The sequence below is a fragment of the Ptiloglossa arizonensis genome, chromosome 1 (genome assembly GCF_051014685.1).
Source record: "Ptiloglossa arizonensis isolate GNS036 chromosome 1, iyPtiAriz1_principal, whole genome shotgun sequence".
NCBI classification, from domain to species: domain Eukaryota; kingdom Metazoa; phylum Arthropoda; class Insecta; order Hymenoptera; family Colletidae; genus Ptiloglossa; species Ptiloglossa arizonensis.
The window spans coordinates 19,714,833-19,739,326 of NC_135048.1; the positions used below are offsets into that span (position 1 = coordinate 19,714,833).

General features: G+C 30.2%; 5 protein-coding genes across 22 annotated transcripts in view; 4 read left to right on the forward strand and 1 right to left on the reverse strand.

Moving 5' to 3' along the window:
* Nucleotides 1-687: 687 nt before the first annotated feature.
* Nucleotides 688-3,631, forward strand: LOC143145088 (synaptotagmin-5-like). 2 transcript variants are annotated; one of them, XM_076308130.1, is made up of 9 exons: nt 688-830; nt 1,036-1,126; nt 1,232-1,377; nt 1,535-1,722; nt 1,814-1,986; nt 2,068-2,175; nt 2,276-2,396; nt 2,494-2,837; nt 2,919-3,631. In XM_076308130.1, the coding sequence occupies exons 3-9, from the start codon at nt 1,232-1,234 to the stop codon at nt 3,222-3,224; spliced, it is 1,386 nt and encodes a 461-aa protein (XP_076164245.1). In that variant the 5' UTR covers nt 688-830; nt 1,036-1,126; the 3' UTR covers nt 3,225-3,631. The 2 variants fall into 2 exon arrangements, with proteins under 2 accessions (XP_076164245.1, XP_076164250.1); XM_076308135.1 differs by lacking the exon at nt 1,036-1,126 and having other exon boundaries at nt 727-830.
* A 1,607-nt stretch (nt 3,632-5,238) lies between these two features.
* On the reverse strand, nt 5,239-6,917 carry Rplp1 (ribosomal protein LP1). The gene is made up of 4 exons (XM_076306167.1): nt 6,714-6,917; nt 6,412-6,559; nt 5,515-5,616; nt 5,239-5,332 (listed from the first exon to the last, which is right to left on the reverse strand). Exons 1-4 carry the CDS (start codon nt 6,798-6,800, stop codon nt 5,319-5,321), a joined length of 351 nt encoding a protein of 116 aa, XP_076162282.1. The 5' UTR covers nt 6,801-6,917; the 3' UTR covers nt 5,239-5,318.
* Nucleotides 6,918-7,734: 817 nt separating this feature from the next.
* Nucleotides 7,735-15,963, forward strand: Mbd-r2 (PHD finger protein MBD-R2). 3 transcript variants are annotated; one of them, XM_076315990.1, is made up of 15 exons: nt 7,735-8,355; nt 9,083-9,599; nt 9,696-9,830; nt 10,014-10,040; nt 10,744-10,844; nt 10,988-11,073; nt 11,599-12,001; nt 12,138-12,539; nt 12,785-13,513; nt 13,858-13,989; nt 14,143-14,226; nt 14,459-14,882; nt 14,960-15,360; nt 15,428-15,667; nt 15,745-15,963. In XM_076315990.1, exons 1-15 carry the CDS (start codon nt 8,019-8,021, stop codon nt 15,867-15,869), a joined length of 4,143 nt encoding a protein of 1,380 aa, XP_076172105.1. In that variant the 5' UTR covers nt 7,735-8,018; the 3' UTR covers nt 15,870-15,963. The 3 variants fall into 3 exon arrangements, with proteins under 3 accessions (XP_076172105.1, XP_076172113.1, XP_076172119.1); XM_076315998.1 differs by having other exon boundaries at nt 12,785-13,498; XM_076316004.1 differs by lacking the exon at nt 14,143-14,226.
* A 697-nt stretch (nt 15,964-16,660) lies between these two features.
* The window catches only part of Msn (serine/threonine-protein kinase msn), a 40,866-nt gene continuing 33,032 nt past the window's right edge, over nt 16,661-24,494 (forward strand). For 6 of the 13 annotated variants that reach the window (XM_076326386.1, XM_076326442.1, XM_076326405.1 and 3 more), the window contains exons 1-3: nt 16,662-17,404; nt 18,694-18,759; nt 24,343-24,399. In XM_076326386.1, coding sequence (XP_076182501.1) covers nt 17,339-17,404; nt 18,694-18,759; nt 24,343-24,399 — 189 coding nt within the window. In that variant the 5' untranslated portion in view covers nt 16,662-17,338. Of the gene's footprint in view, nt 17,405-18,693; nt 18,760-24,342; nt 24,400-24,494 lie in introns of all 13 variants that reach the window. The other 7 variants (XM_076326414.1, XM_076326432.1, XM_076326467.1 and 4 more) reach the window with 5 other exon arrangements.
* LOC143149143 (uncharacterized) lies at nt 22,591-23,923 on the forward strand. 3 transcript variants are annotated; one of them, XR_012992712.1, is made up of 2 exons: nt 22,591-23,370; nt 23,454-23,923. XR_012992712.1 is itself a non-coding variant. In XM_076316274.1 (2 exons), exons 1-2 carry the CDS (start codon nt 22,882-22,884, stop codon nt 23,190-23,192), a joined length of 255 nt encoding a protein of 84 aa, XP_076172389.1. In that variant the 5' UTR covers nt 22,591-22,881; the 3' UTR covers nt 23,193-23,923. The 3 variants fall into 3 exon arrangements, 1 of the variants encoding a protein (XP_076172389.1); XR_012992713.1 differs by having other exon boundaries at nt 23,457-23,923; XM_076316274.1 differs by having other exon boundaries at nt 22,591-23,080; nt 23,137-23,923.

Genomic DNA, 24,494 nt, shown 5'->3' on the forward strand with positions numbered 1-24,494 from the left:
ACTACATATGATATAATATGGAATATAAGTTTGATATTAACTATTCCATTCATTTTTATAGAAGCAATGAGTTAACTTAAAAAAACATTAAAATGTCGTTGCCTATTATTATTTATTATGAGTATATATAGGAATACTTTTTATTAAATTTTTTATCAATTTTCAGCACGAAATGGGAAGCAAATTAATAAAGAAAAAAAGAAAGCCGAGGAAACAGGTGAGAAAGCTGGAAATTTATTCAATTTTATATATTATTTTGAACATTTGAATTAATTACTCAAAAGTAATTCATATTGGTTATTCAAATTCTCAAAATAAGTTAATTTCCATAAAAAAAGTTTGTACGAATAATTACAAATTATAATCCTGTACAGAGTAATCCAGCTAGTAGTTTATAAACATACACGTTTTGTTTTAAAAGTATTTAAAGATAGTTGTATTCAGTGCACAAAAAAATGTGATAAAAACATTTATATTCTTTTGCTAATTTTAAAGTGTAATAATTGTATTGCAATGGAAAAACATAAAATTTCACATTTATGAAAATTACATAATACGATCAAGAAATTATTAAAAATTATTTATATTTTATAAATAAAATATTTAAGTATGATAAAAGTATTAGTTAAGAAAAATTCTTGTTTTCTATGTGATTATCGAGAACGACGCACGTACTATCATGAGCATGCTTTATAATGACTTTTACCCTTTTGCGTTTCATAAATAGTGCAGTTAAAAAATCATTCGTGGCTGCGGTAATCTTTGAATCGTAATGTATTCACTCTTACCAGAATATTTAAGGACTTAAATTAATAGCATCAAAGTCAAAGGTATACGATAAAACATTTTAGTTATTTATTATAGAATTACAGATAAAAATGGTAGATATTGATTTGTTTTTGCCACGGGTCAAAATGTCGTCTGCCTTTGTTTTTTAACGCTTCGTCGTACCTGCACACATATATGTCCATATGTTTACATTTAAACACAGTTTAATATAAATACAATTTTTTAAATTTAATACTTATTTTTTAGTGCGCAGAAAATAAAATCTATTTTTATATGTATGATTGTATACTGTATAATTGTATAAAAGTATAATACAAGAAGTAATGTAAAAATAAAGGTAGGTAAACATATTAGGTGAAATAATATTGTAAAGTATTATATATCTTATTAAACAAAGTCATGCAGAATTGATAATTTAATATGATTGGAATTTGTATTAAAGATGAATGTTCATGATATTGGGATTGTTGCTGTTTTGGGAACTGTTGGAGCTGCAACTGGGGCTATTTCAGCTGTAATTGTTTATACAATTTGTGTTAGACGTAAACGGTTATCCCTCCTTGTTTCAGGCAGAGGTCCTCTTAATTGGTATGTATATTTTATTAATTACATAAATGCTTTTTATAAATAGAGATAGCAGTAATTTATAGAAATAAAGTTAATTAAAAAAGTTGATAAAAATAATTAATAATATGCTGTTCGTAGTTAAAATTTATATAGAATTTAAAGTATGTATACATTTTAGGTTTGAAAAGGATTTATTAAATAGAGCAGAAGAAGCAGCATGGCCATCAAAAGATGCTTTTGTTGGTATAGGATGTAATGTTACTACAGAAAATAAGACTTTAAAACATAATAATAATCATTCTGAGGATGAAGAATGGTCATCTAATTATGTATTTGATAGCATTGCTAGTGATTCGCCTAAAAAAGGTAAGTGTCATAACAATATAAATAATAAGCTTTATTTTATTCTTATATTACCTGATACATTATTGTTTATTTTCTTTTTTACACTTATTAGAGTCTGAAGATATTTCAATATCACCTGTCAGCTCGTTTGCACCACCATTACCAGAAGGAGCAGTGGCTGCTTCAGAAAAACGCATGGTAATTGTCAAACCCACATTAAAAACAATAAGTGATTCATATTCTCGACTCAATAATGCTGAAATTGAGACTACCTCTTACTATAAGGTAAAAACATTCTTTAAAAATTAGTCAACATCTCTCAAATTTATCTATACTTATCTAAATTTACTCCTTTATGTGATAAAGCTTTCTTCTTCCTCATCAATGTCTTCATCTGATGAAATCAAAGGTGAATTACAAATTGGTTTAATTTATGATGCAAGTGCTGGTATTCTTACTGTTAGACTTGTTGAGGTAATTCATTTATTTCCTTATCTAGATATATGTACTTACATTTTTTTATATTTCTCAAAATAATTGTTGGATTAATAAGGAAATACCTTTATTTATAAAGGCACACGATCTTCATGCAAGAGAACTAAATGGCACTGCAGATCCATATGCAAAAGTCCGTTTATTGCCAGATTGGGGCAATGTATGGCAAACTAGAATACATAGGCGGACTCTGAATCCTGGTAAACTTCATATACACAAATTAAAATTAACTCCTATTTGTAAAATAATAAAAATATAAATTTTAAGATGATTTATAATTATAACTGTGATTAATAGTGTTTGATGAGGATTTCGTTTTTGAAATTATGCCTGAGTTGTTAACTGGAAGAACATTGGAAATTCTACTGTATGACTTCGATACCTTCTTCAGACATCACTGTTTGGGTTATGTACAACTTCCTTTATGTGCCGTGATTGATCTTCTGGATACAACACTTGTTCTTATTACAAGACCAATTTTTCGATATGGTATTGAGAGTGGATTTAAAGCATCATCTCTAGGAGAGCTTATGGTGTCCCTTTCATATCAATCATTTGCAGAGAAATTAACGATTATAGTTATCAGAGCAAAAAACTTACCTAGTCTTAATGATTCAACAAACGCAAATCTGTACGTAAAAGTGAGTATATGAAATGTATATAATTTCTATGAAATAAATGCTGCAATTTGTATATTTTTTATATATTTTGATCCTGTTTAGGTGAAGATTATTCAAGATGGCAAAAGTATCAAGAAAAAGAGATCTAGTATACAACGCGAAACAATTAGTCCTGTATGGAATGATATTTTAAGCTTTGATATTAGTAATGAAGTATTGTCTAAATGCATAATAGAATTTATTATTTTACGAGCAAATGGGGAGCTGTTAGCTAAATGTGAAGTGTCTAACAAATGTCAAAAAGAGCTCTTTCAACGTATATTATCAGGAAAAGGTGCATCTGCACAATGGTTACCACTGTTTGAACCAGAAACTTATTGTGGTGATTTTACTGAATTGAAAGATTAAACATTTCATAAAAATCCATCCGACGTAAAAATCAGTCAAGTCATATATTTTATCCTATTTGTTAGTAAGGATATATGCCTATGCCACAAGTCTGCATTCAAAAGTTACTTTCTCTGCATATACAGTAACAAATGGTTTAACTTACAAAGAAGGAATCTTAGCAGTGATGTCGTTGATTTTAACTACCTTTTTTCGGCTAAATTTTAAACGAAAATAAGTAAATACATTTACAATGTAAGATGAGCAGAAATTTAAATGCACGAATTTCACTCTTGAGAGTAATGATACCCCCTTTACCGACTCGAAGTATGGTATATTTATTTTATTTTATGAAATTGAATTTTGTAAGTCTAAATCTAATGGATTCAAGTGTTGATGAATAAAGGTTGAACATGGCATGCTTTTAATTTATCAAATCTTTAATATATATATAAATTATGTACTTCTTTTTCGTTCTGGGTTCAGCAACAAAAGTTGATTGTAATTAGCGACATTACTATTCTTCTTGTAAAGCTCATTTTAATTAACTTACTGTGTTCACATTTTTAAATCTTATTTTGATGTTTATTTATTTTAAAATATAAATTAAGCAGAAATTTATAATTACTTTATAAGACTGTTATAATAATGAATTATGCTATATATTTGTTTGTTACAATTTTCATCTTGTTATATCCAAATTATTTTCAAATTTTATATTTGTATGTACAAATATTATGACATTAAAGTATTTCGTTTCTTGATAAAATGTACGATTTCTGTAGTATAAAATACTTAAAATTTCTTGTCAATTCTTATAAATCAATAAGCATGTGCTTTCCATCTTTTAAACAGAAATGTAAACTGTCATATCCTAAAAATAAAATTCATTTTTGATGTTACTCACAATGCGACAGGGGGCCTTAAGTAGCCAGTTTATTTTAAATCGATTATAATATCTGTTACCGCGAGAAGTTTGTTGTTCCTTTGAATGTAAAAGCAAATTCATACTTTCAGACTCAGCAGTAAACGGTTTAAACATAATAGAGAACTGTTAAGTCCGTTAGGCCTCTTTCGATTGAGTTCGCATGCACGGGTTAAGACTACTAGCGGGCAAGATCGACATTAAAATTCGGGACTCGTGTGTAAGGCTTCTTAGGAAGAACTTACAGCAATTCTATACAGTAATGGAAGTAATATGCAAATACACATTTTACTCCCTTAATCTTCCAATAAGACCATACAATACAATCATATTTTCTTCCATTGTTTTAACGAATTATGTGTAGCTTTCTTATTTATGCATAGTTGAAATATATAAATAAACTCTACTAACATATTTTATTTTATTATTTGTGTCGTTAAAAAAATGTTATAGAAGTACAAGTCGGCCAATGCATTTTTTTAGAGTTACAACCCTTCAGAATTGTATGTATAAATAGTTACAGTAACTCACATTCAAAGCCGCCTGCCATTTCTCTTCCTATTGTTCATAAAATATCATAGTGTTATATCAGTAGAATATTTTTATAATGCAAATTAAAATACTTTATCTATACTATTACTTGTTTTGATCTAAAGTATAACACAAAATTTTACAAAATATTAGTAAATGTTCAATATATATAATGACATGCAGGAAACAAGCCTCGTATTAAAAGTCGACCGTTTATAAATTTAAAGTATAAACAAATAAATTAATTTTTGTTAAACACTATGTTAGTTCATTTTCACTGTAGTGCATATTTCAATGATTTTAATAACGTAAAAAATAAAAAGAATTGAAATAAATACAATGGAAGTGAATGTACTGATTTTTCATTGTACTCGAAAAAAATCTTAACACAATTTCAAAAATCGTATTTGAATAATTAAAATATTGGTTTACATGTAATCAAAAGTATATAGCATGAACAAAAATCAGAAATTATGGTCAGCAGATTGTAAACAAAAAAACAATTAAAATAAGTGTTACTTACACTAAGTGTAAGGTATACACTGGGGTATAATAATTACAATTTTTATAGTCAAGTAGTTTAGTTTAAAAATGTTTTATTCATTGTACAATATAACTGTACAAAAAATAGATGGACCAACAAATTGTGATCCTTGGGCTTAATCAAATAAACCTGTAAAGAAAAGGATAGTATAATTAAAATGGATTCTTTGTTTACAAAATATGATATAATTATAATAGTATTCTCATTTTTCAATATCATCATGTATATCAGTAGCTAATACATAATACAATAATCACTGAAAGTTGGACAATTTTTTTTATTTTAATCAATATTATAAATCTGAAACTTACCGAATCCCATATCATCATCTGATTCTTCTTCGGGTTCTTCTTTCTTCTTTTCTTCCTTAGCTGGTGCAGCTTCTGTACTGACAGGTGCTGCAGCAGTTGGAACTTTAAAACACAAAAGAACAATAAAAATAAACTTTTATATAAAACTTTATGACCTAAATTTTTGATAACGTTATGTACTATAATTATACATATTTGGATGCATCTAACTATACGTATATATTTAATTGTTGCTTACAAAAATTTGAATCATATTAATAAATATGACCAATAGTTTTTTCTATTCTTTTTTCTTTATCCTCTATCACTGGCCGTTCTAACAAATAATATTACTTAGATCGGTGGATGTAGAGGAATGTTAATGAAATTATACAAAATGTGGCTTAAATAAGCATCTGAAAATAATTCTTATCACATTTACTTCCATAATGATCATTAATAACCCATACTAATAATTTAAATAAAAAATTTGTAATATAAAATGTATCTAAATACAAAGAAAAATAATAATATTATTTTATCCAATTTTTTAATAAAATTTAAAAAATTTGTTAAATAATAATTACTGGGCTAGTGTAACGATAATATTCTACTCCAATTGTAATGAACTTGTTTTTATAAATAAATAATAACCAGCTGTATTTAACTACTTATAAAGTTAAGAATTTTATTCTTGTTGAAAATATTTTGTTTCTTAAAAGTTGCATTTCATCCTACTTTGGTTACAAACTCATAAGATAAAACAGTAAGAATGACTTAGTACAATTTATTTTTGTTCTAAATAAAAATTAATTAGAACAAATATAATTAAGCATAATATCGTTAATGACAAATGTGTTAACGTATGTTCTAATACCATTTTTAAATTCAGAATGACATATATTTGAAAGATAATACCTGTTGTTGGTGTAGATACAACGCCTGAGCCAATTTTTGTTATAAGGTCTTTTACATTAATATTTTCCAGAGCTTTAGCAAAGAGTCCAGGCCAGTAAGATTCTACATCAACATTGGCAGCCTTTAAAATTGTTTGAATTTTTTCGCCCTAAAGAAGAAATAAATATATAAAATATTAATCATATTATATATTAGTATTTTTGACCTTGCTCTTATATTTAATTAATGTGTAAATTAATAATAATAGAAGATAGTACTTCAATTCCTTGTGATGCCGTGTAAAACATGCAACATATACTTACAGTTACAGCAATGTCATCATCGACAAGAATTAATGCCGAGTAAACGCATGCGAGTTCAGCCTTGGTAGTCATATTTTCTAATTGCATACTTTATATTAAAGCTAGATGTATGTCAATAATGGTGCAAGTCGCCGATACAACCTTAGCTCTCCAAGAGAGAACAAGCACCCAACTTTCTTAGACCTAGCGCAAAGGAAAAGAAACTGAAGGAAACGGAAGTCACGTGATATACCTAAGGGAGTATTTGCATTGCAACAAAAAAGCATGCGCAGTGCGTATAACGTATTTCATTGGTCGATCTATGAAATGTATATAAAAATATGTTTGAATATAAAATTATTAAATCGTTATATACAAAACATGTTTTCTTTACGTTGTGCATCTATGTTATTTTTACATACTACATATAATAGACAATAAGTGTGTACCGATTAAAATTATTTGTTTCAATATGTGAAGTCTATTTAACTTCCTGAAGTTCGTATCAACAAAATCACGCGACTATGACAGGACCGCCGAACAAGAGAGAACTATCACCAAGTAGATATAGAATTTATATACAATTTATTATTTAGATACACAAATAATAATATTATTATATCATGTTAAGGCTCCGATATTCACAACAATTTTTTAATGGAAGTACTATTATTGGTTTTTTAATTGCTTGACGCATCCTTTTAAGTTTCGATTTACTACATAACGGTCAACGCGACCAATGAGATTTTTTACAGTCATGTGGTTTTATTTACACGAAGTCCTTTTGTGAGTTGAACATAGAAAGTTAAAGAATTACACTAAGAAACTCTTTTATTTGAAATTTTGTATTTAAGTTATGGTTCAATATTTTTATCAAGAATAAATTAGTATAGTATAAAAAATATTATATTTTAAAAGCCATTTAATTATGCAACAATGTACAACAAAATATATTAATGTCTAGCTATTGTAAAATGCATGTCTATTTTCATGAAATCCAAAGAGGGCGCTGTATGTCAAGAAATTTATTTAACGAGTAGCTTATGCGCATATACTCGATTTCTCGCAGCGACATCGAAATACATTCGAGTCGACGTCGCTTAAAAGTGTGAATCGATTAGTACAGTGTTCGTCGTTGTTCAGTGATTCTAGTGGTTTTGCGAACGTTACGGATTGACCAAGTATTCGAGTTTCTTCCAAGTCAGAAGGGTGCGTGTCAAGGCAATCGAGCAGACAATTGCTCGTCTTGTGGCCACATCTTATTCTTACGACAGGTAGCTTAGCAAATGTTTTCGCGAGATACGTTGCTATGTAGTACCGGTGTAAATGAAGCGGCGGCGTATACCGCGGTCGCGTGGTAAAGGAATACCGCCTGTGGGGGCGATGAGAATGGCGCGCAAATGTTGCGTGCGTAGCTGCGAGGCTGATGTGCAAGAAGCGCGTGCTAAAGGCTTACCGCTTCATAAATTTCCGAAGGATATTGCTTTAAGAAGCAGGTGGTTGGCCAGTGGTGGATTTGAAGCGAGTTTTAAACCTTTACCGGGTCAGGTTGTTTGCCACAGACATTTTAAACGAGCTGATTACGAAGCCGCCAAGGGGCATAAGTTACTTCTACGTAAAGGCAGTGTTCCATCGGTTTTTGCAGACTATGATAATCACCCGGGTACGTGCAGCATGATATGAATTTGAGTTTCTTTACTTTTCACAAAGGAAATAACAGTATTGTCAGATATAAATAGTTTGTTTGACCACCTTGAACATCTTCTACAAGCTATTTCTTACCTTTCTTTTATTTATCCTACCTTTTCCATTGACAGTTTCTATTTAACACTACACATCGTGTTCCATTTATACGCGGTAGCTTCGAACTTATTGATTGACGAATATACATGTTATTAAAAAAATGTTTTCACTTTTTACTTTACGAAATTTATTTATTAATTATTAAACTAATTGAAAATTCTATTATTTGAGCAAAATTTATTACTTTGTAATTGAAATAATTTTTATTTTTTTAATATATTCTATACTATTTCTAAATTTTACGGATTAGTAGATTCTTGTTATTATATTATGATGTAATCTATGTATCTGTATATTCATTTATTTCAAAATTTTGTATGTACTTAGATGCTTTTTGCTCAAACAGAATAATGTATTCAGGTGTAAAAATCGTTTATTAAATAATCATTTATGCCTTCATAGTATTAAGTTTTGTAAAAAGTAGTTTTTAATAGTAATCTTAGTAGTCCTTTGTGAAAAAATGACACAATGAATAATATCATAAGTATTTTATTTGTAAAAAAATATTAAAATACTTCACAAAGAATACTATTCAAAAATATTTTTTCTCTTTTTCCAATTAATTAATATTTAGGTTTTTTTTTCAGATCCTGCGATTATGTCTGTAAAATCATCAACTTCTTATGCACAGGAAGATTTGGATCTTATTAATTCAGAAATTTTAAACTTAGAACAATCAATTTCACCATTATTGTCTGAAGCCAGAACACCAAAATCTGATAGCTGTGGAGAAACATGTTCTTCTCGACCGAATTCATCTGCTGACATTCTCAATTTATTAGACTCAACAGAATTAGTTGATAATGGATGCAAAGCTTTCAGTGCGAAAGTAGAAACTATGTCTCCTGTAAAACAAGAAATACATGAAAATGTAGAAATGGAAGTAAATACTATGGCAGCACAATTAGGAATTGTAGAATCAGATGTGGCAATGAAACATATACAAAAAGACTTAATTATTAAAGAAGAATTAAAAAATATTAAAATAGAAGATGAGAAAGCATTTGATAAGCCAGAAGAGTTGAAGACAAAGATTTTAAATCGAGATGGATTAAAATTTTTTCCTGGGGCTAAATTAGAAGCAAAAGATTTTAATGAAAAATGGTAAGTATCTTTAAAAATTAATAGTTGAACATACTGTTTTTTATGTATATTAAACAAATTTTTTAAAAATGATTATTTGTTGTTACTGTGTTGTAGGTATTCAGCTAAGGTAGTTGAAACTGATTGGGAAGAAAGGGAAGTCTTGATACATTTTGACAAGTGGAGCTCAAGATTTGATGAATGGATACCTATGGATAGCTCTAGGTTACGTGTGTTACAATCACAATCAACGTGAGTAAACAGTTCAGGATTTATTAATCATATTAATTTGTGAAAATCTGGAGAAAGTTATTGAACGTGATCAAAAGAAAAGAAGTAATAAATAAATTTCAATATAAATGTTCTGTAGCCTAATTTATTGTGTACATTAAGATATAATTTGTGTAACTTGACTATGTTTTTTTTTTTTTAAAGTGAACAAACTTGGGACCTGCCATCTCCGTAAGTGGGTATTGCATAATTATTAAGTAGATGAAAAATTTGTAGTATTTTTAATAGTCAGGTGTTACTAAATTATTTTGTTCCCTATTAGGCTCATAGTAAAAATTTCCTTTTTTATGAGTTATGAATACAATGTTAATATGAAACAGTTTAAAGTGTAATTAGTAAATAGATGAAGAATTATTTTTAGTTTTTAATGATATATGATTTTGTTTACATAGTAACTCAAATTTTATTTTTGAATTATTTACATATATCTATAACAAAGATCAAATTGCAATATTGTTTTGAACACACACACACACACACACTCTGGAAGTCTTTAGATTACTCTTTCCATGAAATATATTGATTTGTTAAATATTTCAAATATAAATAGTAGAAGAATTTTCTAAGAGTTATCTTTGTTATGAGTTCTCTCATATATATATATATATATATATATATATATATATATATATATATATATATATGTATATATAATGACGTTAACATCATAAATTTCACAAAGCCAGACATAAAATAAAATACATGTATATTAAACTTTTATAGATACAACATTTTTGCAAAATAATTTAATTTTGTGAAACAAAATTATTAATTTCAGAGAAAAATTGTTTCTTTAATGTTTTCATTTAATATTTATCATAATGGCCGACTATATCTTTTCGCGAGTGGTAATGAATGGATTTAATACCTTTAGGGAAACAAAAATGAAAGACTTTTTAGTAGGAGAAAGGATACTCGCTACATGGGCTGACGGGAGAAAATATCCAGCCAAAGTAAATGCGGTGTTAGGAAATGGTAAGCGACCTAACCTTAACTATGTACGTGTGAAAGAAACGGACTGTTCTCCACATTACTCGTTTGACGTTTCTTACTTCTGGCAGGATATATTTTAATCGAAAATTAGTGCCTTTTTAATATAAAATTAATTATTTTCACAGATAGATACGATGTACTCTTTGATGATGGATACGCAAAAACTGTTAAATCGTCAAAAATGACAAAAATCGCTACAACGTCCACAAAGGTATAAATTTAGTTTGTGAGGTTATGTTGTACTATCATTAATATTAGGTCTAACAAACTATATTTAGACATTTTCTTCTGTTTGTTGCTTTTACAATGTTTTAAAATATGAACAATGTTGACTTGATTTATTAGTTTAACTATTGAATGAAGTATTCATTATAAATAATTTTTTCATGGTCTTACAATTATCATAAAAGTAATCATAGAAATGTATCTTATAAAAGACTTTTGTTATTTATAACTTAAGTATTCAAAAGTATTATAAAATTTCACAACTAATAAGTTTAAATGAATTTTCACCTTTTTCTAAATAATTTGTGTAATTTGTACATGGTGATTTCTATTATTATTTTGAAAATGGGTCTAGTTATGAATAGTAGACAAAACAAAAAGTTTCAATATAGATTGAAAATGCATTCAAAATTATAATAATAGTCTTAAAATTAAATGATGACATTAATAAAAGAAAATTTTTTAGTAGAAACAATGACATGAAAAATAAAGTAAAAGTTTATTTTAATAGCAATCTTCTCAAACTGAAGAGTATATAGGAAGTAAACAAGAAAGAAGAGATAAAAAACGGAAGCATATAGTGATGGAGTTATTTCATACACACTCTAGAAAAAGGTCAAAAACTGAAGCAGAGAAATTAACAAAAAAGGAAGGAACTGTAGTGAACGAAAATGGAGAATGCTTCCCAGAAAATAAAATTGATTTAGATGGTACTTTGTTTGGACCTTGTTATGATCCAGGCACCGATTTGTTGCGAGGATTTGATACTAATGTGTCAAAAATAAAAACTTATTCAAAAAAGAACAAGAAGGAAATATCTAAAAATGATATAGATCAGGAAGAAGATGTTGGACCTGAATGGATAGATGGAGAACCTCAGGGAACTGAATCTTATATAGTAGATGGAAATGATGGTATATTAAAATAAATAAACAGTTCCATTTAATATGTAATGTATACATATACGGTACATATTAAATGGAACTGTTGTGAACATATGTGTGCATTACTTACACATGTTTGTGAACATATGTGTGTACATGTTTATAGGACCACGTCGCTCAATAATAGTTGCAGATAAAAGATTACCACCAGGATGGCAGAAACATTTCACCCAAAGAAAAGCTGGTACGTCTGCTGGTAAATGGGATGTTTTATTTCTTCATAAATCAAGTGGAAAAAAGTTTAGGTCAAGGAATGATATCAGGGCATTTATGGAAAATCAGGGACAGTTTGACTTTGATCCCGAGAAATTTGATTTTTGTATTCATAGAAAAAAGAAAAACCATGGACATAAAGTAAAACAAGATATTGTCACAGATATACCTAAAAAGATTAAGACTTTATTACCTAAAACGAAGATAACACCAGTGACAGATTCATTACTTATACCAGCAAGTACATCAGTTACAACTTTAGTATCTGCACCAACAACATCTATTACAGACGGTGGTAAGATTTTTATTTTTCATTTGATTTTATTTGCTATGTTAATGTTACTTTATTAGACATATTACTTTTTCATGCTTGTCTATATTAGGAGCAATTTATTGTAAGTGTTCGTAAAAGATTTTGAACATATTCTAGTTTAAAATAAATAGATTTTAATGGATAATTGCATCTGAAAAATATATATCATTGTATACATTTTTTTTTCTCTCCTATTAATGAGTCTGTTTTTTTTAATTCTCAAACAGCTGTTTTTATTGGTGGACTTCGTGTAGAAATGGAGGATAGTGCTTACAAATGTCCAAAACAAGGATGTAATAAAACATTTAGGAAGGAAAATCTTTTGCAAATGCATATAAAACATTATCATCCAGAATATTCCAAATTTTTGGGATCTACTCCAAATGTTGCAGACTTGGCTTATGCAAGAACAATTGGGGAATCTATTGAAGATATTATTCCAAGAAAATCAAATAATTTATTAGAAAAATACAATAAATTAGGAAAGAAAAAATCTATTCAAGATAAACCACTTTATCCTGCATCGTTATCAGTAACAAATTCTGTTCAACCTACATCTCCAGCATTAATTTTGCATACAATCTCAGAAGTGGAGGATGTATTAGATCAACTGGAACAATGTAATGAAGTGCAAGCCGAAGATATTAAAATAGAAAGAATGTCTCCAATTTCTAGTCATAGTATAGATATGGATGATGAAAGTGAGAAAAAACGAGAAGAAGCGTGTGCAATGTCACCTGGAACATTATTTGACATGAAAATCAGGGAAGAAAAAACACAAAGCGGTATTAAAACTCTTCTTCCGGTGAGACCAACTACGTCATCAGAAGTGCAGAGGATTGATAGATCAAAATCTTTAGATGAAAGTATTCATATTGACCGAATGAAAGGTCAAAGGAAACGACAGTTATCAGAGTATAGTTCTGATGTTCCAAGTAGAGGTAAAAGGCGGCATGGTAATAATGTGCTTTGTATTTGTAAATTACTTTAGTGAATGTTCCTTTAAATGACGATTTAAATGAATTTTGTATTTCAATATACAAACATTCCTTTATATGGGATGAGCCTTATTGATAAGCTCATCAATAATCTAGGATAATATAATTTCTTGGGAAACAGTATGTTCCTAACGTGTATAAAGTTCAAATTCGTAACTTAATAGGTAGTATAAGCCACAGGTTAAAATGTAAAGTTCATTTAAATTATTGTACAAAGAAATAGTCACCACAATTATTTTACTTTGTTGATTTTCAATGACGGTGACAAAGACAGTTTTGCAACAATTATTACTTTGTAATAGGTATTCAAGAACTTATAGACGGTTATGGAGATTTAGATGACAGTGCTATGGATACTGAAGGACCAACAGCACTCATGTATAGATATAGTCGTCGAAAATCAGATTCAAGAAGTGATGAAAATAGTCAAAGTAGTAAGTTTTTCTTATAATTGGCGCATACATTTCAATGCATCTAGTTTTCTAATAGATTTGTTACTTTTAATTTTGTGTGATTATAAATCATTCGTTTCCCTTCAGTGTAAAATAAATAATAGTCTACTGTTTTATTATTTCATTATTCTTTAGGTCAACTAAACGATTCTCGTCTTGAAAAGGGTGATCCCTTGAAAGGGGATATTACTAAAAGAGATACAAATAATGATGGGGAAGGTATATTCTTTATTTTTTTTTCACATTTTTCTTTATTTGTTTTCTCAAATATTAATTTATACTGCTCAATGGTTTTTGTATTTAGAACTTTCTTGTTTTTTTTTATGCTTAATATTTTGATAATATATGTTTTATAGTATTTTGACTTTGAAGAAATATTTATGTATGCATTGTCTTTTCATTAATAAAATATAGTTTCACCTTTTTGTCAGTATACAAATTATATTTTTAGAAAATGAAGGAGTTATGATGATGATTAATGGAGAAATGATAAAGGTGGAACAATTGCGTAGAGAAGAAATAATAAATTGTACCTGTGGGTTTATGGAAGAGGATGGCTTAATGATACAATGTGATCTTTGCTTGTGTTGGCAACATGGTCACTGTAATGCAATAGAAAAAGAAAAAGATGTACCTGAAAAATATGTTTGTTATATTTGTCAGAATCCATATCGCCAACGACCATCCAAAAAGTATTTCCACGATCAGGATTGGATAAAAGAGGGCAAACTACCAACATTATCTAACAGAACAAAAAATCAATATATAGTTAATCAAAGGACTGCTATGTTAAAGCGTTCTTATGACTTAGTTGCAGCTCTCCTGCAAATACAACAAGTTCTGCATAGCTTAAGAATAAAAATTAATGTGGCGCAGTAAGTAATAGAGTGTTATTGTTAATAAACTAGAAAACAAAACCATTATTAAAAAATCAAATTTTGCTGCATTACAGAAAAAAAGATCATCCAAAATTATATCTTTGGGCCAAAAACTGGGAAAAGATAGAAATACAAAAGCCAGAGATAACACCAGTACCAATTATAGAAATTACAAAAGTAGTGAAAGATTCTGGAGACACTGTAACTGAAGCATCTCGACGAGTGGAATTGAAGATGGAAACGAAGTTCACTTTAAAAGATGATCATGATGAAAAATCAATAGCTTCGGATTCAGAATTAATGAAAATCTTAGAAGAAGACAATACAACTTCTGACGAATCTAAAGTTGCCTCGAAGAAAGAAGATTCGATCAATCAAAATAAGAGTCACATCCTTCTTGATGCTCTTACAAAAAGTACTACTATAGAAGAAAAATATAAGACTTCAGTAACTTCGGACGAGAAAGCAGATGCAGGTAACGAAGAATGTAAACTGTGTTTCTTTGATAACAACAAAAAATATGATATATTTTTCGTATACAGATTTATTATCCAATCAAACGCCTGCGTCTGACAATGATTTGTCTACATCAACCATATCAGCAAATCAAATGCGCGAAGAGTTAAACGAGCATGAAGTATCAACACCATTGCAACCTTTTATACCACAACCGGAAGCACCGATTGATCCAGGAGAATGTCGAATGCGATTATTAGAACATATTGAACATTTTCAAAATCATATAGACGCAAGATTGACATCCATTGAAGCACAAGTTTGTGGTGTGTACATTTATTCATTTATTCATTAAGTATATTATAAAACGTCAAATTGTTTAATGTTTGATATACGTTTGCAGCTTTAGAAGCCATGGATCCTGATGATGTTATACCTAGTCCAGATGTGCAGCCACGAACTAAACAAACGGTTCAAATGCTTCTTCGAGATTTAAATATAGTACGAAAATTAGCTGCTTTGTGTTAAATAATTATGCTTGTGAAAATATTTACATGAGCTAAGTTAACACAATCCCTATTTTTGTATAGCATTGACTATTAACATAGTAATATGAAACGATTATCTCGAATTTTTAATTAAAACCCACAATTGTAAATGTCATGTGGTTGTATTTTTTAGTGTACATATAGCAAATGCACATAATTCATAGTTAGGATTACATAATGTAAATAATAAGTTATTGTACTATGAAACAATACTTGTATTTAAGTATTACGACTGAATTAATTATAATATTATTTATAATTGTTATTGTTCCAATAAAATTGGATATTTTTCAAATAAATATATAACATGTAGTGCTCTTCGTGTAAATGAAGAAAAATTGAAGATGTGTAAAGGAGTGTAACGCAATGGAGACTTAGAAACAATAATATTGTTTTTATAAAATATATTTATTTATGAGAATGAAATTCTTGCTTTTATTAATATTTTATTTATTATTTTATTATTGAAAAAAAAATTAAACGCGTGATTCAGTCATTTTCACTTATACATAATCTTGTTTAATAAAAAGTACGTAGTTCTATGTAGAAATGTTTTTAACGTTGCATGTAGAATGGAAATAGTATAAATTAATACGTTAGATACGTATACAATTTATCGATTATAATTAGGGAATCAACGTGGTAATGACAAAGTTGATTTTTGGTTGACTTCATATAACGATAAGGAAATTAGGAAGGGGAATATTCGCCGCCATCATGGTTAGCCCGGTCTGTGACGTCAAGGAGTAGCGGTGTGCAATCACGCAGCGCACGAAAAACAAAGACGGTGAAAATATTTGTTCTGCATAAAGAAGAGAGAAAAGAAAAGTATGTGTGCGCACGCTTAAGAACGAAGAAGATAGAGCGAGACGAGAGAGCGCAAAGGAGGGAGAAAAGAGGCGTGCAGCAAGCAGTAAGACAGGACGTAGAACGACTGCCGCCGTTGTGTTTGGGCTCGGCTCGGTTGTGCCGCTTCCGTTATGACGATACGATCCAGCGCTTGGCGCTGTGACCGGGCAATAAGGTGTTTGTGATTATGCGTAACTAACGTGATTATATTTTATGAAAAACCCAGACGAAACGTGATGGAGGTGCACATCATTTTCCAATTTGATTGGTAAACTGGTTCTTGGTTGATCGTTAGAGTTCCCGTACGCCATGTGCTATTGCCACGCGCGTTTCCTCTTTCTCTGGACTATTCTCGATTAAATTTCCATAAAAATATCGCTGGATCGTTTTAACAAGAATTACCACTTGTGATCTTAGTGTTTCGTGTTAGTGTAACTGTGGGAAGATACTTTTCTCTTTCACCACCCTTGAATTTTTGGCCGGCTTATACCGAGAGCCAGAACGAGAACAACAACGGGAGACGTAGTAAAAAGGATAGACGGTGGATTCAGCGAGCTCGAGTACGAGAGATAACGCGAGGAGCGCAAGTGGTGTATCAAGATGGCGCATAATTTGGCACCGAGCGTCAACTGTTCGCTCGACGACATTGATCTAAACGCTTTGAAGGTACGTAAATATGTATTATTTTCAGTCTACTTATCGTATAGGTATTTTATATTTGATGCTCGGTGCCTTTGAATACGGTAGTTCTCCGTATACTTTCAACGAATCTAGTGTTCGGTAATTAACCTCGTAAGACAGACGATGACTATTTCTTCTCGGTAGAACAACGGGAGGGAGAAGTTCTCCTTGAATTTTTGTCATTAATATTGTGTTGGCTAAAATCGGAAAAATCCGTACATGTTATGAATATGACTTATATTTCATTGACAATCATTTCGGAAGTGATTTATATGGATCGTCAAATTCGTTGACATATAATATCGTAAATAGGTATTACAACATACAATTTTTGTTTAAAATATCCATTTTTAGATAGATGTAGTCATATTAAGAAAGAGTAATATTATTATTGTAATTACTTTCCTGCATGTGTCATATTGGAAGATAGTGGGAATTGCAGATTTATCTGGAACTTTCATAAATTTAATTTAAAAGTTGTCATGCCATATGTAGAACATATTGTACATAATTGCAAAGTTTCATTGTTTTTGGAAAATCATATTTGTATTGTGTTTAATAGAAATGTAGATATAGGTTTAAGTAAAATGATTGCGTTTGATGTATTTATTTTTATCATCAATGTAGTTATTGAAACCTCTATCATTTTTAATTAGAAAATTTTGTTAATCAGTGTGCATTTCAATGTAACAGTATTAATGAGTTACATATTTATATAATTTTAAATTTAGTTATTAAAATTTCAATTATTCTTAATTAGAAAATTTTGTTAATTAATGCGCATGTTAATATAATAGCATTACTGAACCAATGATGCTATTATATGTTTTTAATTATCTAATTTATCAAAAATGTTAGAAGATGGATGAATTTATTTTGGATGGCTTGAAACTAACAAATCTTTTTGAATAGAGATAATTAGTCAAACAAACATCTGATTCTATACAAAAATTCATTAATAATTTATATTTAATTATATTATTGAATTAAAATATACCTTGTCACATTTCTAGAAATGTAAATATAATTTTTCTTTTATTTATTTTTTGTTAAATATTAGTGTTTCAGAATGTTAGATTTATATGACATGTGTGTGCCCATTTGAGATGATAATGTACTATGTATATATACATTAAAATGTTCTCTCTCTCTCTCTCTCTCTCTCTCTCTCTCTCTCTCTCGGTGTGATCGCGTGTGATCGCGTGTGCGGTGTTGCGTGTAAGATATGTTTATATATTATATTTTAGAAGTGCATTGATATTTGTATGTTGTAGGAACCTGCAGGTATCTTTGAGCTGATTGAAGTGGTCGGCAATGGAACATACGGTCAAGTTTATAAAGTAAGTATATTAATTTCATTAATAATAGATTTGCAAGTGTTACTCTTTTATCTTATCAGGAACTTTGAATAGAAAATTAATCAATTTAATAGTAGAGAAAAGCTGTGTTTCTTTAAATTGTGTATATAACAACTGCAGCAACAACAACAACAACAATAATGAAGATGATGATAATAATGGTGATAATAATAATAATAACAATGATAATCATAATAATATTAATAATAATAATAATCATCATTATCATCATCATCATCATCATACTTGAATTAATAATTTCATGGAAGATTTAAAATTGTATTATATGATCTAGAATTATAATAATAGGTACTTAATCACATTTAATAATCTCTGATTTTAAAAGTATAACATTTAGATATTTATTTAAATTATGGTAGTAGTCAGAGAAGTAATCTATGAAAATGTTAGGTAAACAGATAATTGAAAAAAGTGTGATGTGTAACTTTTTCTATATGATTAACTTCTATTTTACGTCTTATCAGTTTTATCTTATGTTTATTGTTTTTTATTGTTGTTAATACTGTTTATCATATTTGATACTTTTATTTTTACACGTTTTACAATGTTAGTCCTTGATTATTATACGTGTAAACACATGCTTGTCGTGTATTATAAAATACATAAAAAATATTTGTATACATATATGCATAGGTATACACTCGTATTAGTTAAAGTACAAGGATAAAAAGATGTCTAATCTTACCTGTAGTTGAGATTGAAGGGGACAGTGATTCACCTTGAAAAAATTCTTAGCAAAGTTGTCCTTGAATGGACAGCCATGTGTGAAAAACAGTCGTGTATATAAGCGGTCGAGAATCTCAACTGGAAGCGTGAGATATATACAGCGTGAAAAGTATAGCTTTTATAGATAAATTTGCGGATCTAATTTGATCGAAATTTGTTATGAAAAATCTGCCGACAAATTCTTTTGACTTTTCAATGGTTAGATTTGCTTTAATTTGTACGTATTTTACCTTGCAACGTTTCCTCCTTTCTGACAAAAAAGTTTTAAAGTTTTGGTCAAGTACATTGTGCTTTCTTTACTCTGTTATCCGTTATTGTATACACGGTAATGCCGCGTTATGTGTGCGGCGTATTCCATACGACACAACGCAGCGCTTAGAGGGGGATGAAGCCGCGTAAGAATCTCCACCCGTGTATATGTATGTACAGTATACACGTATGTATAGTAGCAGAAGGATAAAGAGGGGGAAGTGCTTTACTCTCAATAGTAATTCTATGAAATTTTGTCAAAATTCTAATAATTTTGTGCAAGAAAACAAGTCTTTTATTATTGATGATTCTTTTTGAATTTTTTCCTTTTTTTGCAATTAAAAGAAAAGAGAAATAAAATTGACCTTGAATTTTTAAGGTTATTATTATAATGGCGGCAATATATTTTTTAGCAAATGCAGTAGTTTATCCGAGAAAATCGTAAGAAATATTTTGTTTTAATACGACTTCTGAATAATGATGGTAAAACTTTTAATTGGTATTCCTTTTTTCGAATTTTTAAATTTTATCGATATTTATTGAGTGAACACATATAATAGTGAATTAGATAAGTAGGCGTTTCTTTTATATATTAAAATTATATATTAAGTGACGTAACTTCATATACTAGGATGTTATTCGAGACAAATATAAGAGTAACAATTAAATATTTTCCGATTTTAAGTAGCATGGAGTACGTGGTCTATGGTTGTATTGGCTGAAAATCAACCATTCGCAAGTGTGTAATTTTTTCTTACATAAATTTCGTATACGTGATTGTTAACATTACTTTTGTGCTATGCGATGATAGATAATCAGGGGAAGCGAAGAAGAGTACGATGACCTACTGCTGATGACGACAGAGAACGAATAAAACACGCGGGCGCATAAATACGCATGATCAGTGCCGTGTCTTCGATTTTGATCGATTTTTGGATTACTAAAATTGATAATAGCGATCATCGAATTATCGAAAACAAAGCTAAATGAGAGATGACTTTAAACGAATGTAATCATTAAAAACAATTGATTTAAGTATAAAAAAGCACATATTATATTATTGTACTAGATCTATTTTGTAATATACATTTTGAATTCATTAATATTAACGCAAGTTTTCCTCGAGCTCTTACATTGTAACGTATATTAATCAATCGGCAGAGTATTATTAACTATAAAAAAATAAACATTTTCAATAAAACGCTACTTTACAATATGATAATAAACGCATACTTTTGTGTCATTGGACGTTATTGGTACAGTTGCGTATACACAATTTTTAATACTTTCGGTGCTGCGAAACCATATGCGAGTTCAACGAACTCGTTCATCGAGTGCGACAAACGCCCATGGGCGTTCAGTGAATATGCCGACTGTATGATCGCGAATGTTCCGCATACGGTGCACTGACGTGGTCATTCTTAGCTTTGGAAATATTAGTACATCTTATCTAAAGACTGTGTTGTAGTAGGTCGTTGAATTCGTCTTCAACTTTGTTACAATATCTTGTTAGTGAAATCGGATAGTCCCTTTTAAAAAGTGTATACTTTTTCCCGTTATTGAAAGCAACGTAGATGTTCGTAGTGGTCAAGTTTTATGAAAAATCCTATATAAATTATAACATACACTTGCGATATTGTTTGCTACACTACGTAATTAATCGAGCACAATAAAAAAGCACGTGCAATTTTATCACTTTAACGTCATTTTATTGCTTATTATAGAGGTGTTAGTTTTACAATAAATTTACTATTAAGCCTTGCACGGAAAGTACAATAAAACTTTATCGAAAGAAACAAATGTTGTTCTCAGCCTACAAAAAATGATTGTAATAGCTTGAAATAATTGCTTTGGAATTTTTCGTTGCTATTCCTTCTACAAAAGGTATTTTTATTACGAACAACTTGCAACGATAGGAAAATTTTTCAAGAACCACACTAAATTATAAACCATTTACATTAGAATATAGTCAAACAATTTAACTTTCACAATACGAATTATCACAGAGTTATCCCCACCATCGTTAACTGTATCTCGCTCAGCTCGGTCCTGAGTCTGTGACAATCTGAGAAACAAAACTGTATAAAGGAAATACCATCATAACGGGGAGAAGTATACACACATATTCATGCTATCTATAGAAAATTCCGATTCCGATATAGGAACTATAGGAAAAATTCGTTTCCGTATGTTCTTTGTTTATACTTTTCAATTGTACCAGAACTGGGGAGAATAATTACTAGAAATAGGCAATAGTGAATAAACATTTGAAGTTGTGATCCAAACGTTTCCAAACATTTGAGACAATATTTCGATCGAAGCGATTATTAACATTTGAATCCGGTATTTTAATAACAAATGGATTGACATTCACGCACTTTAAAGCAATATTATGTTCTTTTGTCATCTAGAAGGCTTTCTCCAATGAAGAATTCCACGTTCAGTATAAGAGGAATTTTATTAGTCATACTTTCAGCACTAATATACAATAGCTAATTCCTCCGAATCGCTTACTGCAGTACTTTAACGAACGTTGTAAAACAATCAACGCGACAAGCTGTCTTATCAGTGATAATCTGATTGCCTCTACTAATACCAAAACCAAGAAGTATTTTCCAACTTATCAGAATTGATTATTTCAAGTAACACTTAGCAATCATTTAAATGTTTCTCTGAATGAATCGAGTCAGGTTTATCTACGAAATACTATTTTCAATTATTTTATACACCGTTATCTAGTTCGCGTGTAACATTTCGATAACCACTGGGAGTTAAAATAAAATATAAAATTATTAGTAACTTTGTCCTTCGATTCGGTGGTTTGAAAGAGGGGCGATGAGTATTATTTTAAAACTACACGCTATCGATCTCCATACTACAGGAGTTATAGAAGTTTATGTCAGGCCACGTTATTGCACGCGGTTTGTGAAAAGTGTACGGTGCTCGGCGCTTTATCGGGCGTAACTCGGGCGGTTGGCAAAGTGTTAAGGCAATTAAGCGATTCAACGGGTTTCATATCGTCGGAACACTTTCGCGAGAGAAGTAGTAGGTAGGAGAAGCCTTAAGGGAGTGGAGAATAAGGTGTGTGAAAAGAACGAGTGGGAGAAAATGAATAGATATATTATAATTGTGAGGAAAGAGAGAAGAAAGAGTAAAGAAGTTAACCAAGAACACAGTATGGACGAGTATGTAGAAGGGATACTGTGCAAGTTTACGGGGGAGGGGTGGAGAGAAGAGAGCCTGCAAAGAGATAAGGAGTCAAGGAGAGCAGCGGTGGACGGAAGTGGACGAGATAAGCATGGAGGAGGTGAGTGTGGTGTTGAAAGGATTAAAGAGAGTAAATACTCTTGGTGTACACTGCAGATGAAGTATCGAATTGGGTATGGATATATAAGGAAAAGGAACAGAGGGATACGTAAGAATGGCGTGTGAAGAGAGAAAGCTGACCGGAAGAACGGACGGAAAGGATAATCGCATCGATTGTCGAAAAAGGATAAACGAGTAAATATGAATAGGGAAGGTGGTTGCACCACTGTCGAACGATCGTGTAAAATTTATCCATAAATTCTGAAGGGAATTGGCGAGAGAGATAGACCAGTAAGATATTACGTTACGGAATTAAGAACAGGATACGGGCAGATAAAAATGACGATAACGATAACTTGTTTCGTGTTATCTAGTAGGGCAAGGCGGTGAAAGAAAAGAAGAAAAATGGTTTCTGAACGGGGCAGAAGCTGCACGAATCGAATTCATTTTGATGATCCATGGATTGGACGAGAGTCAAGAGAGATGTTAGTAGGGAGAGAGGGACGAACGAGTTCGTGAAAGGACAATGAAAATGCATTGCGAAAATGAGTGCCGAATCAGAGTGGGGAATAGAGGCAATGAGAGTTCTTTCGAGGAGGAGAGATTTGAAATTAGTGTATAGTAATTCCCGCTTTTAAGTGTCAACATTGGGACCGCCAATTCACTTGAAAGTGGGGTAGGTAGCGATTTTTATCTCGAGCTAAGTCCGAGCATCGCGTGTACCATCCGACGAGGAAAGTGAATGGGATACAGCGAGGGCGAGCGAGATAGCGCAACAGCGAGCGAGACTTGCATTACGTGTGTTGAATGATCGTAATTTTAAACCGTTGCTCGTACGCGTATCGGTGTGTTGACCACTATAATGTAAAATAATAATTGTATTTTTACTAGATATTTGTAAGAATATTATTAATAGTTAAACGAAGTTTTCCAAATAAGAATTAGTTTAGACAGTACCTTATTCGGATTATTATTATTAATAATAATTCAAATACGTTACTTCTGAATTCCACAAATACGTTTTATTTGGATTCATTTTACCTACACTGCTTTCGAGCGTTCTGACGGCCCAGATTCTATCGCTTGAAAGTGGAAATTACTATAAAAAGGAAGATCCAATTAGACGCGGTTTCTAATATTTTTTAAATTTTATTTTCGTCGATTATATTATTTAATATTATGTTCAGGTACACTGACGTTACTTTTGATAGTTTAATATGTTAAAGAATCATGATAATAACAACCCGGTTCTTTATTTTTTAGGGTCGACATACCAAGACTGGTCAGTTGGCAGCCATTAAGGTTATGGACGTCACAGAAGTGAGTATTTATGTTCAAAAAATCATATTTTTACCACTACTAGAAATAATACACTTAGTTAATAAAAACGTAGCTGATCCCGTAAAATTGATCGA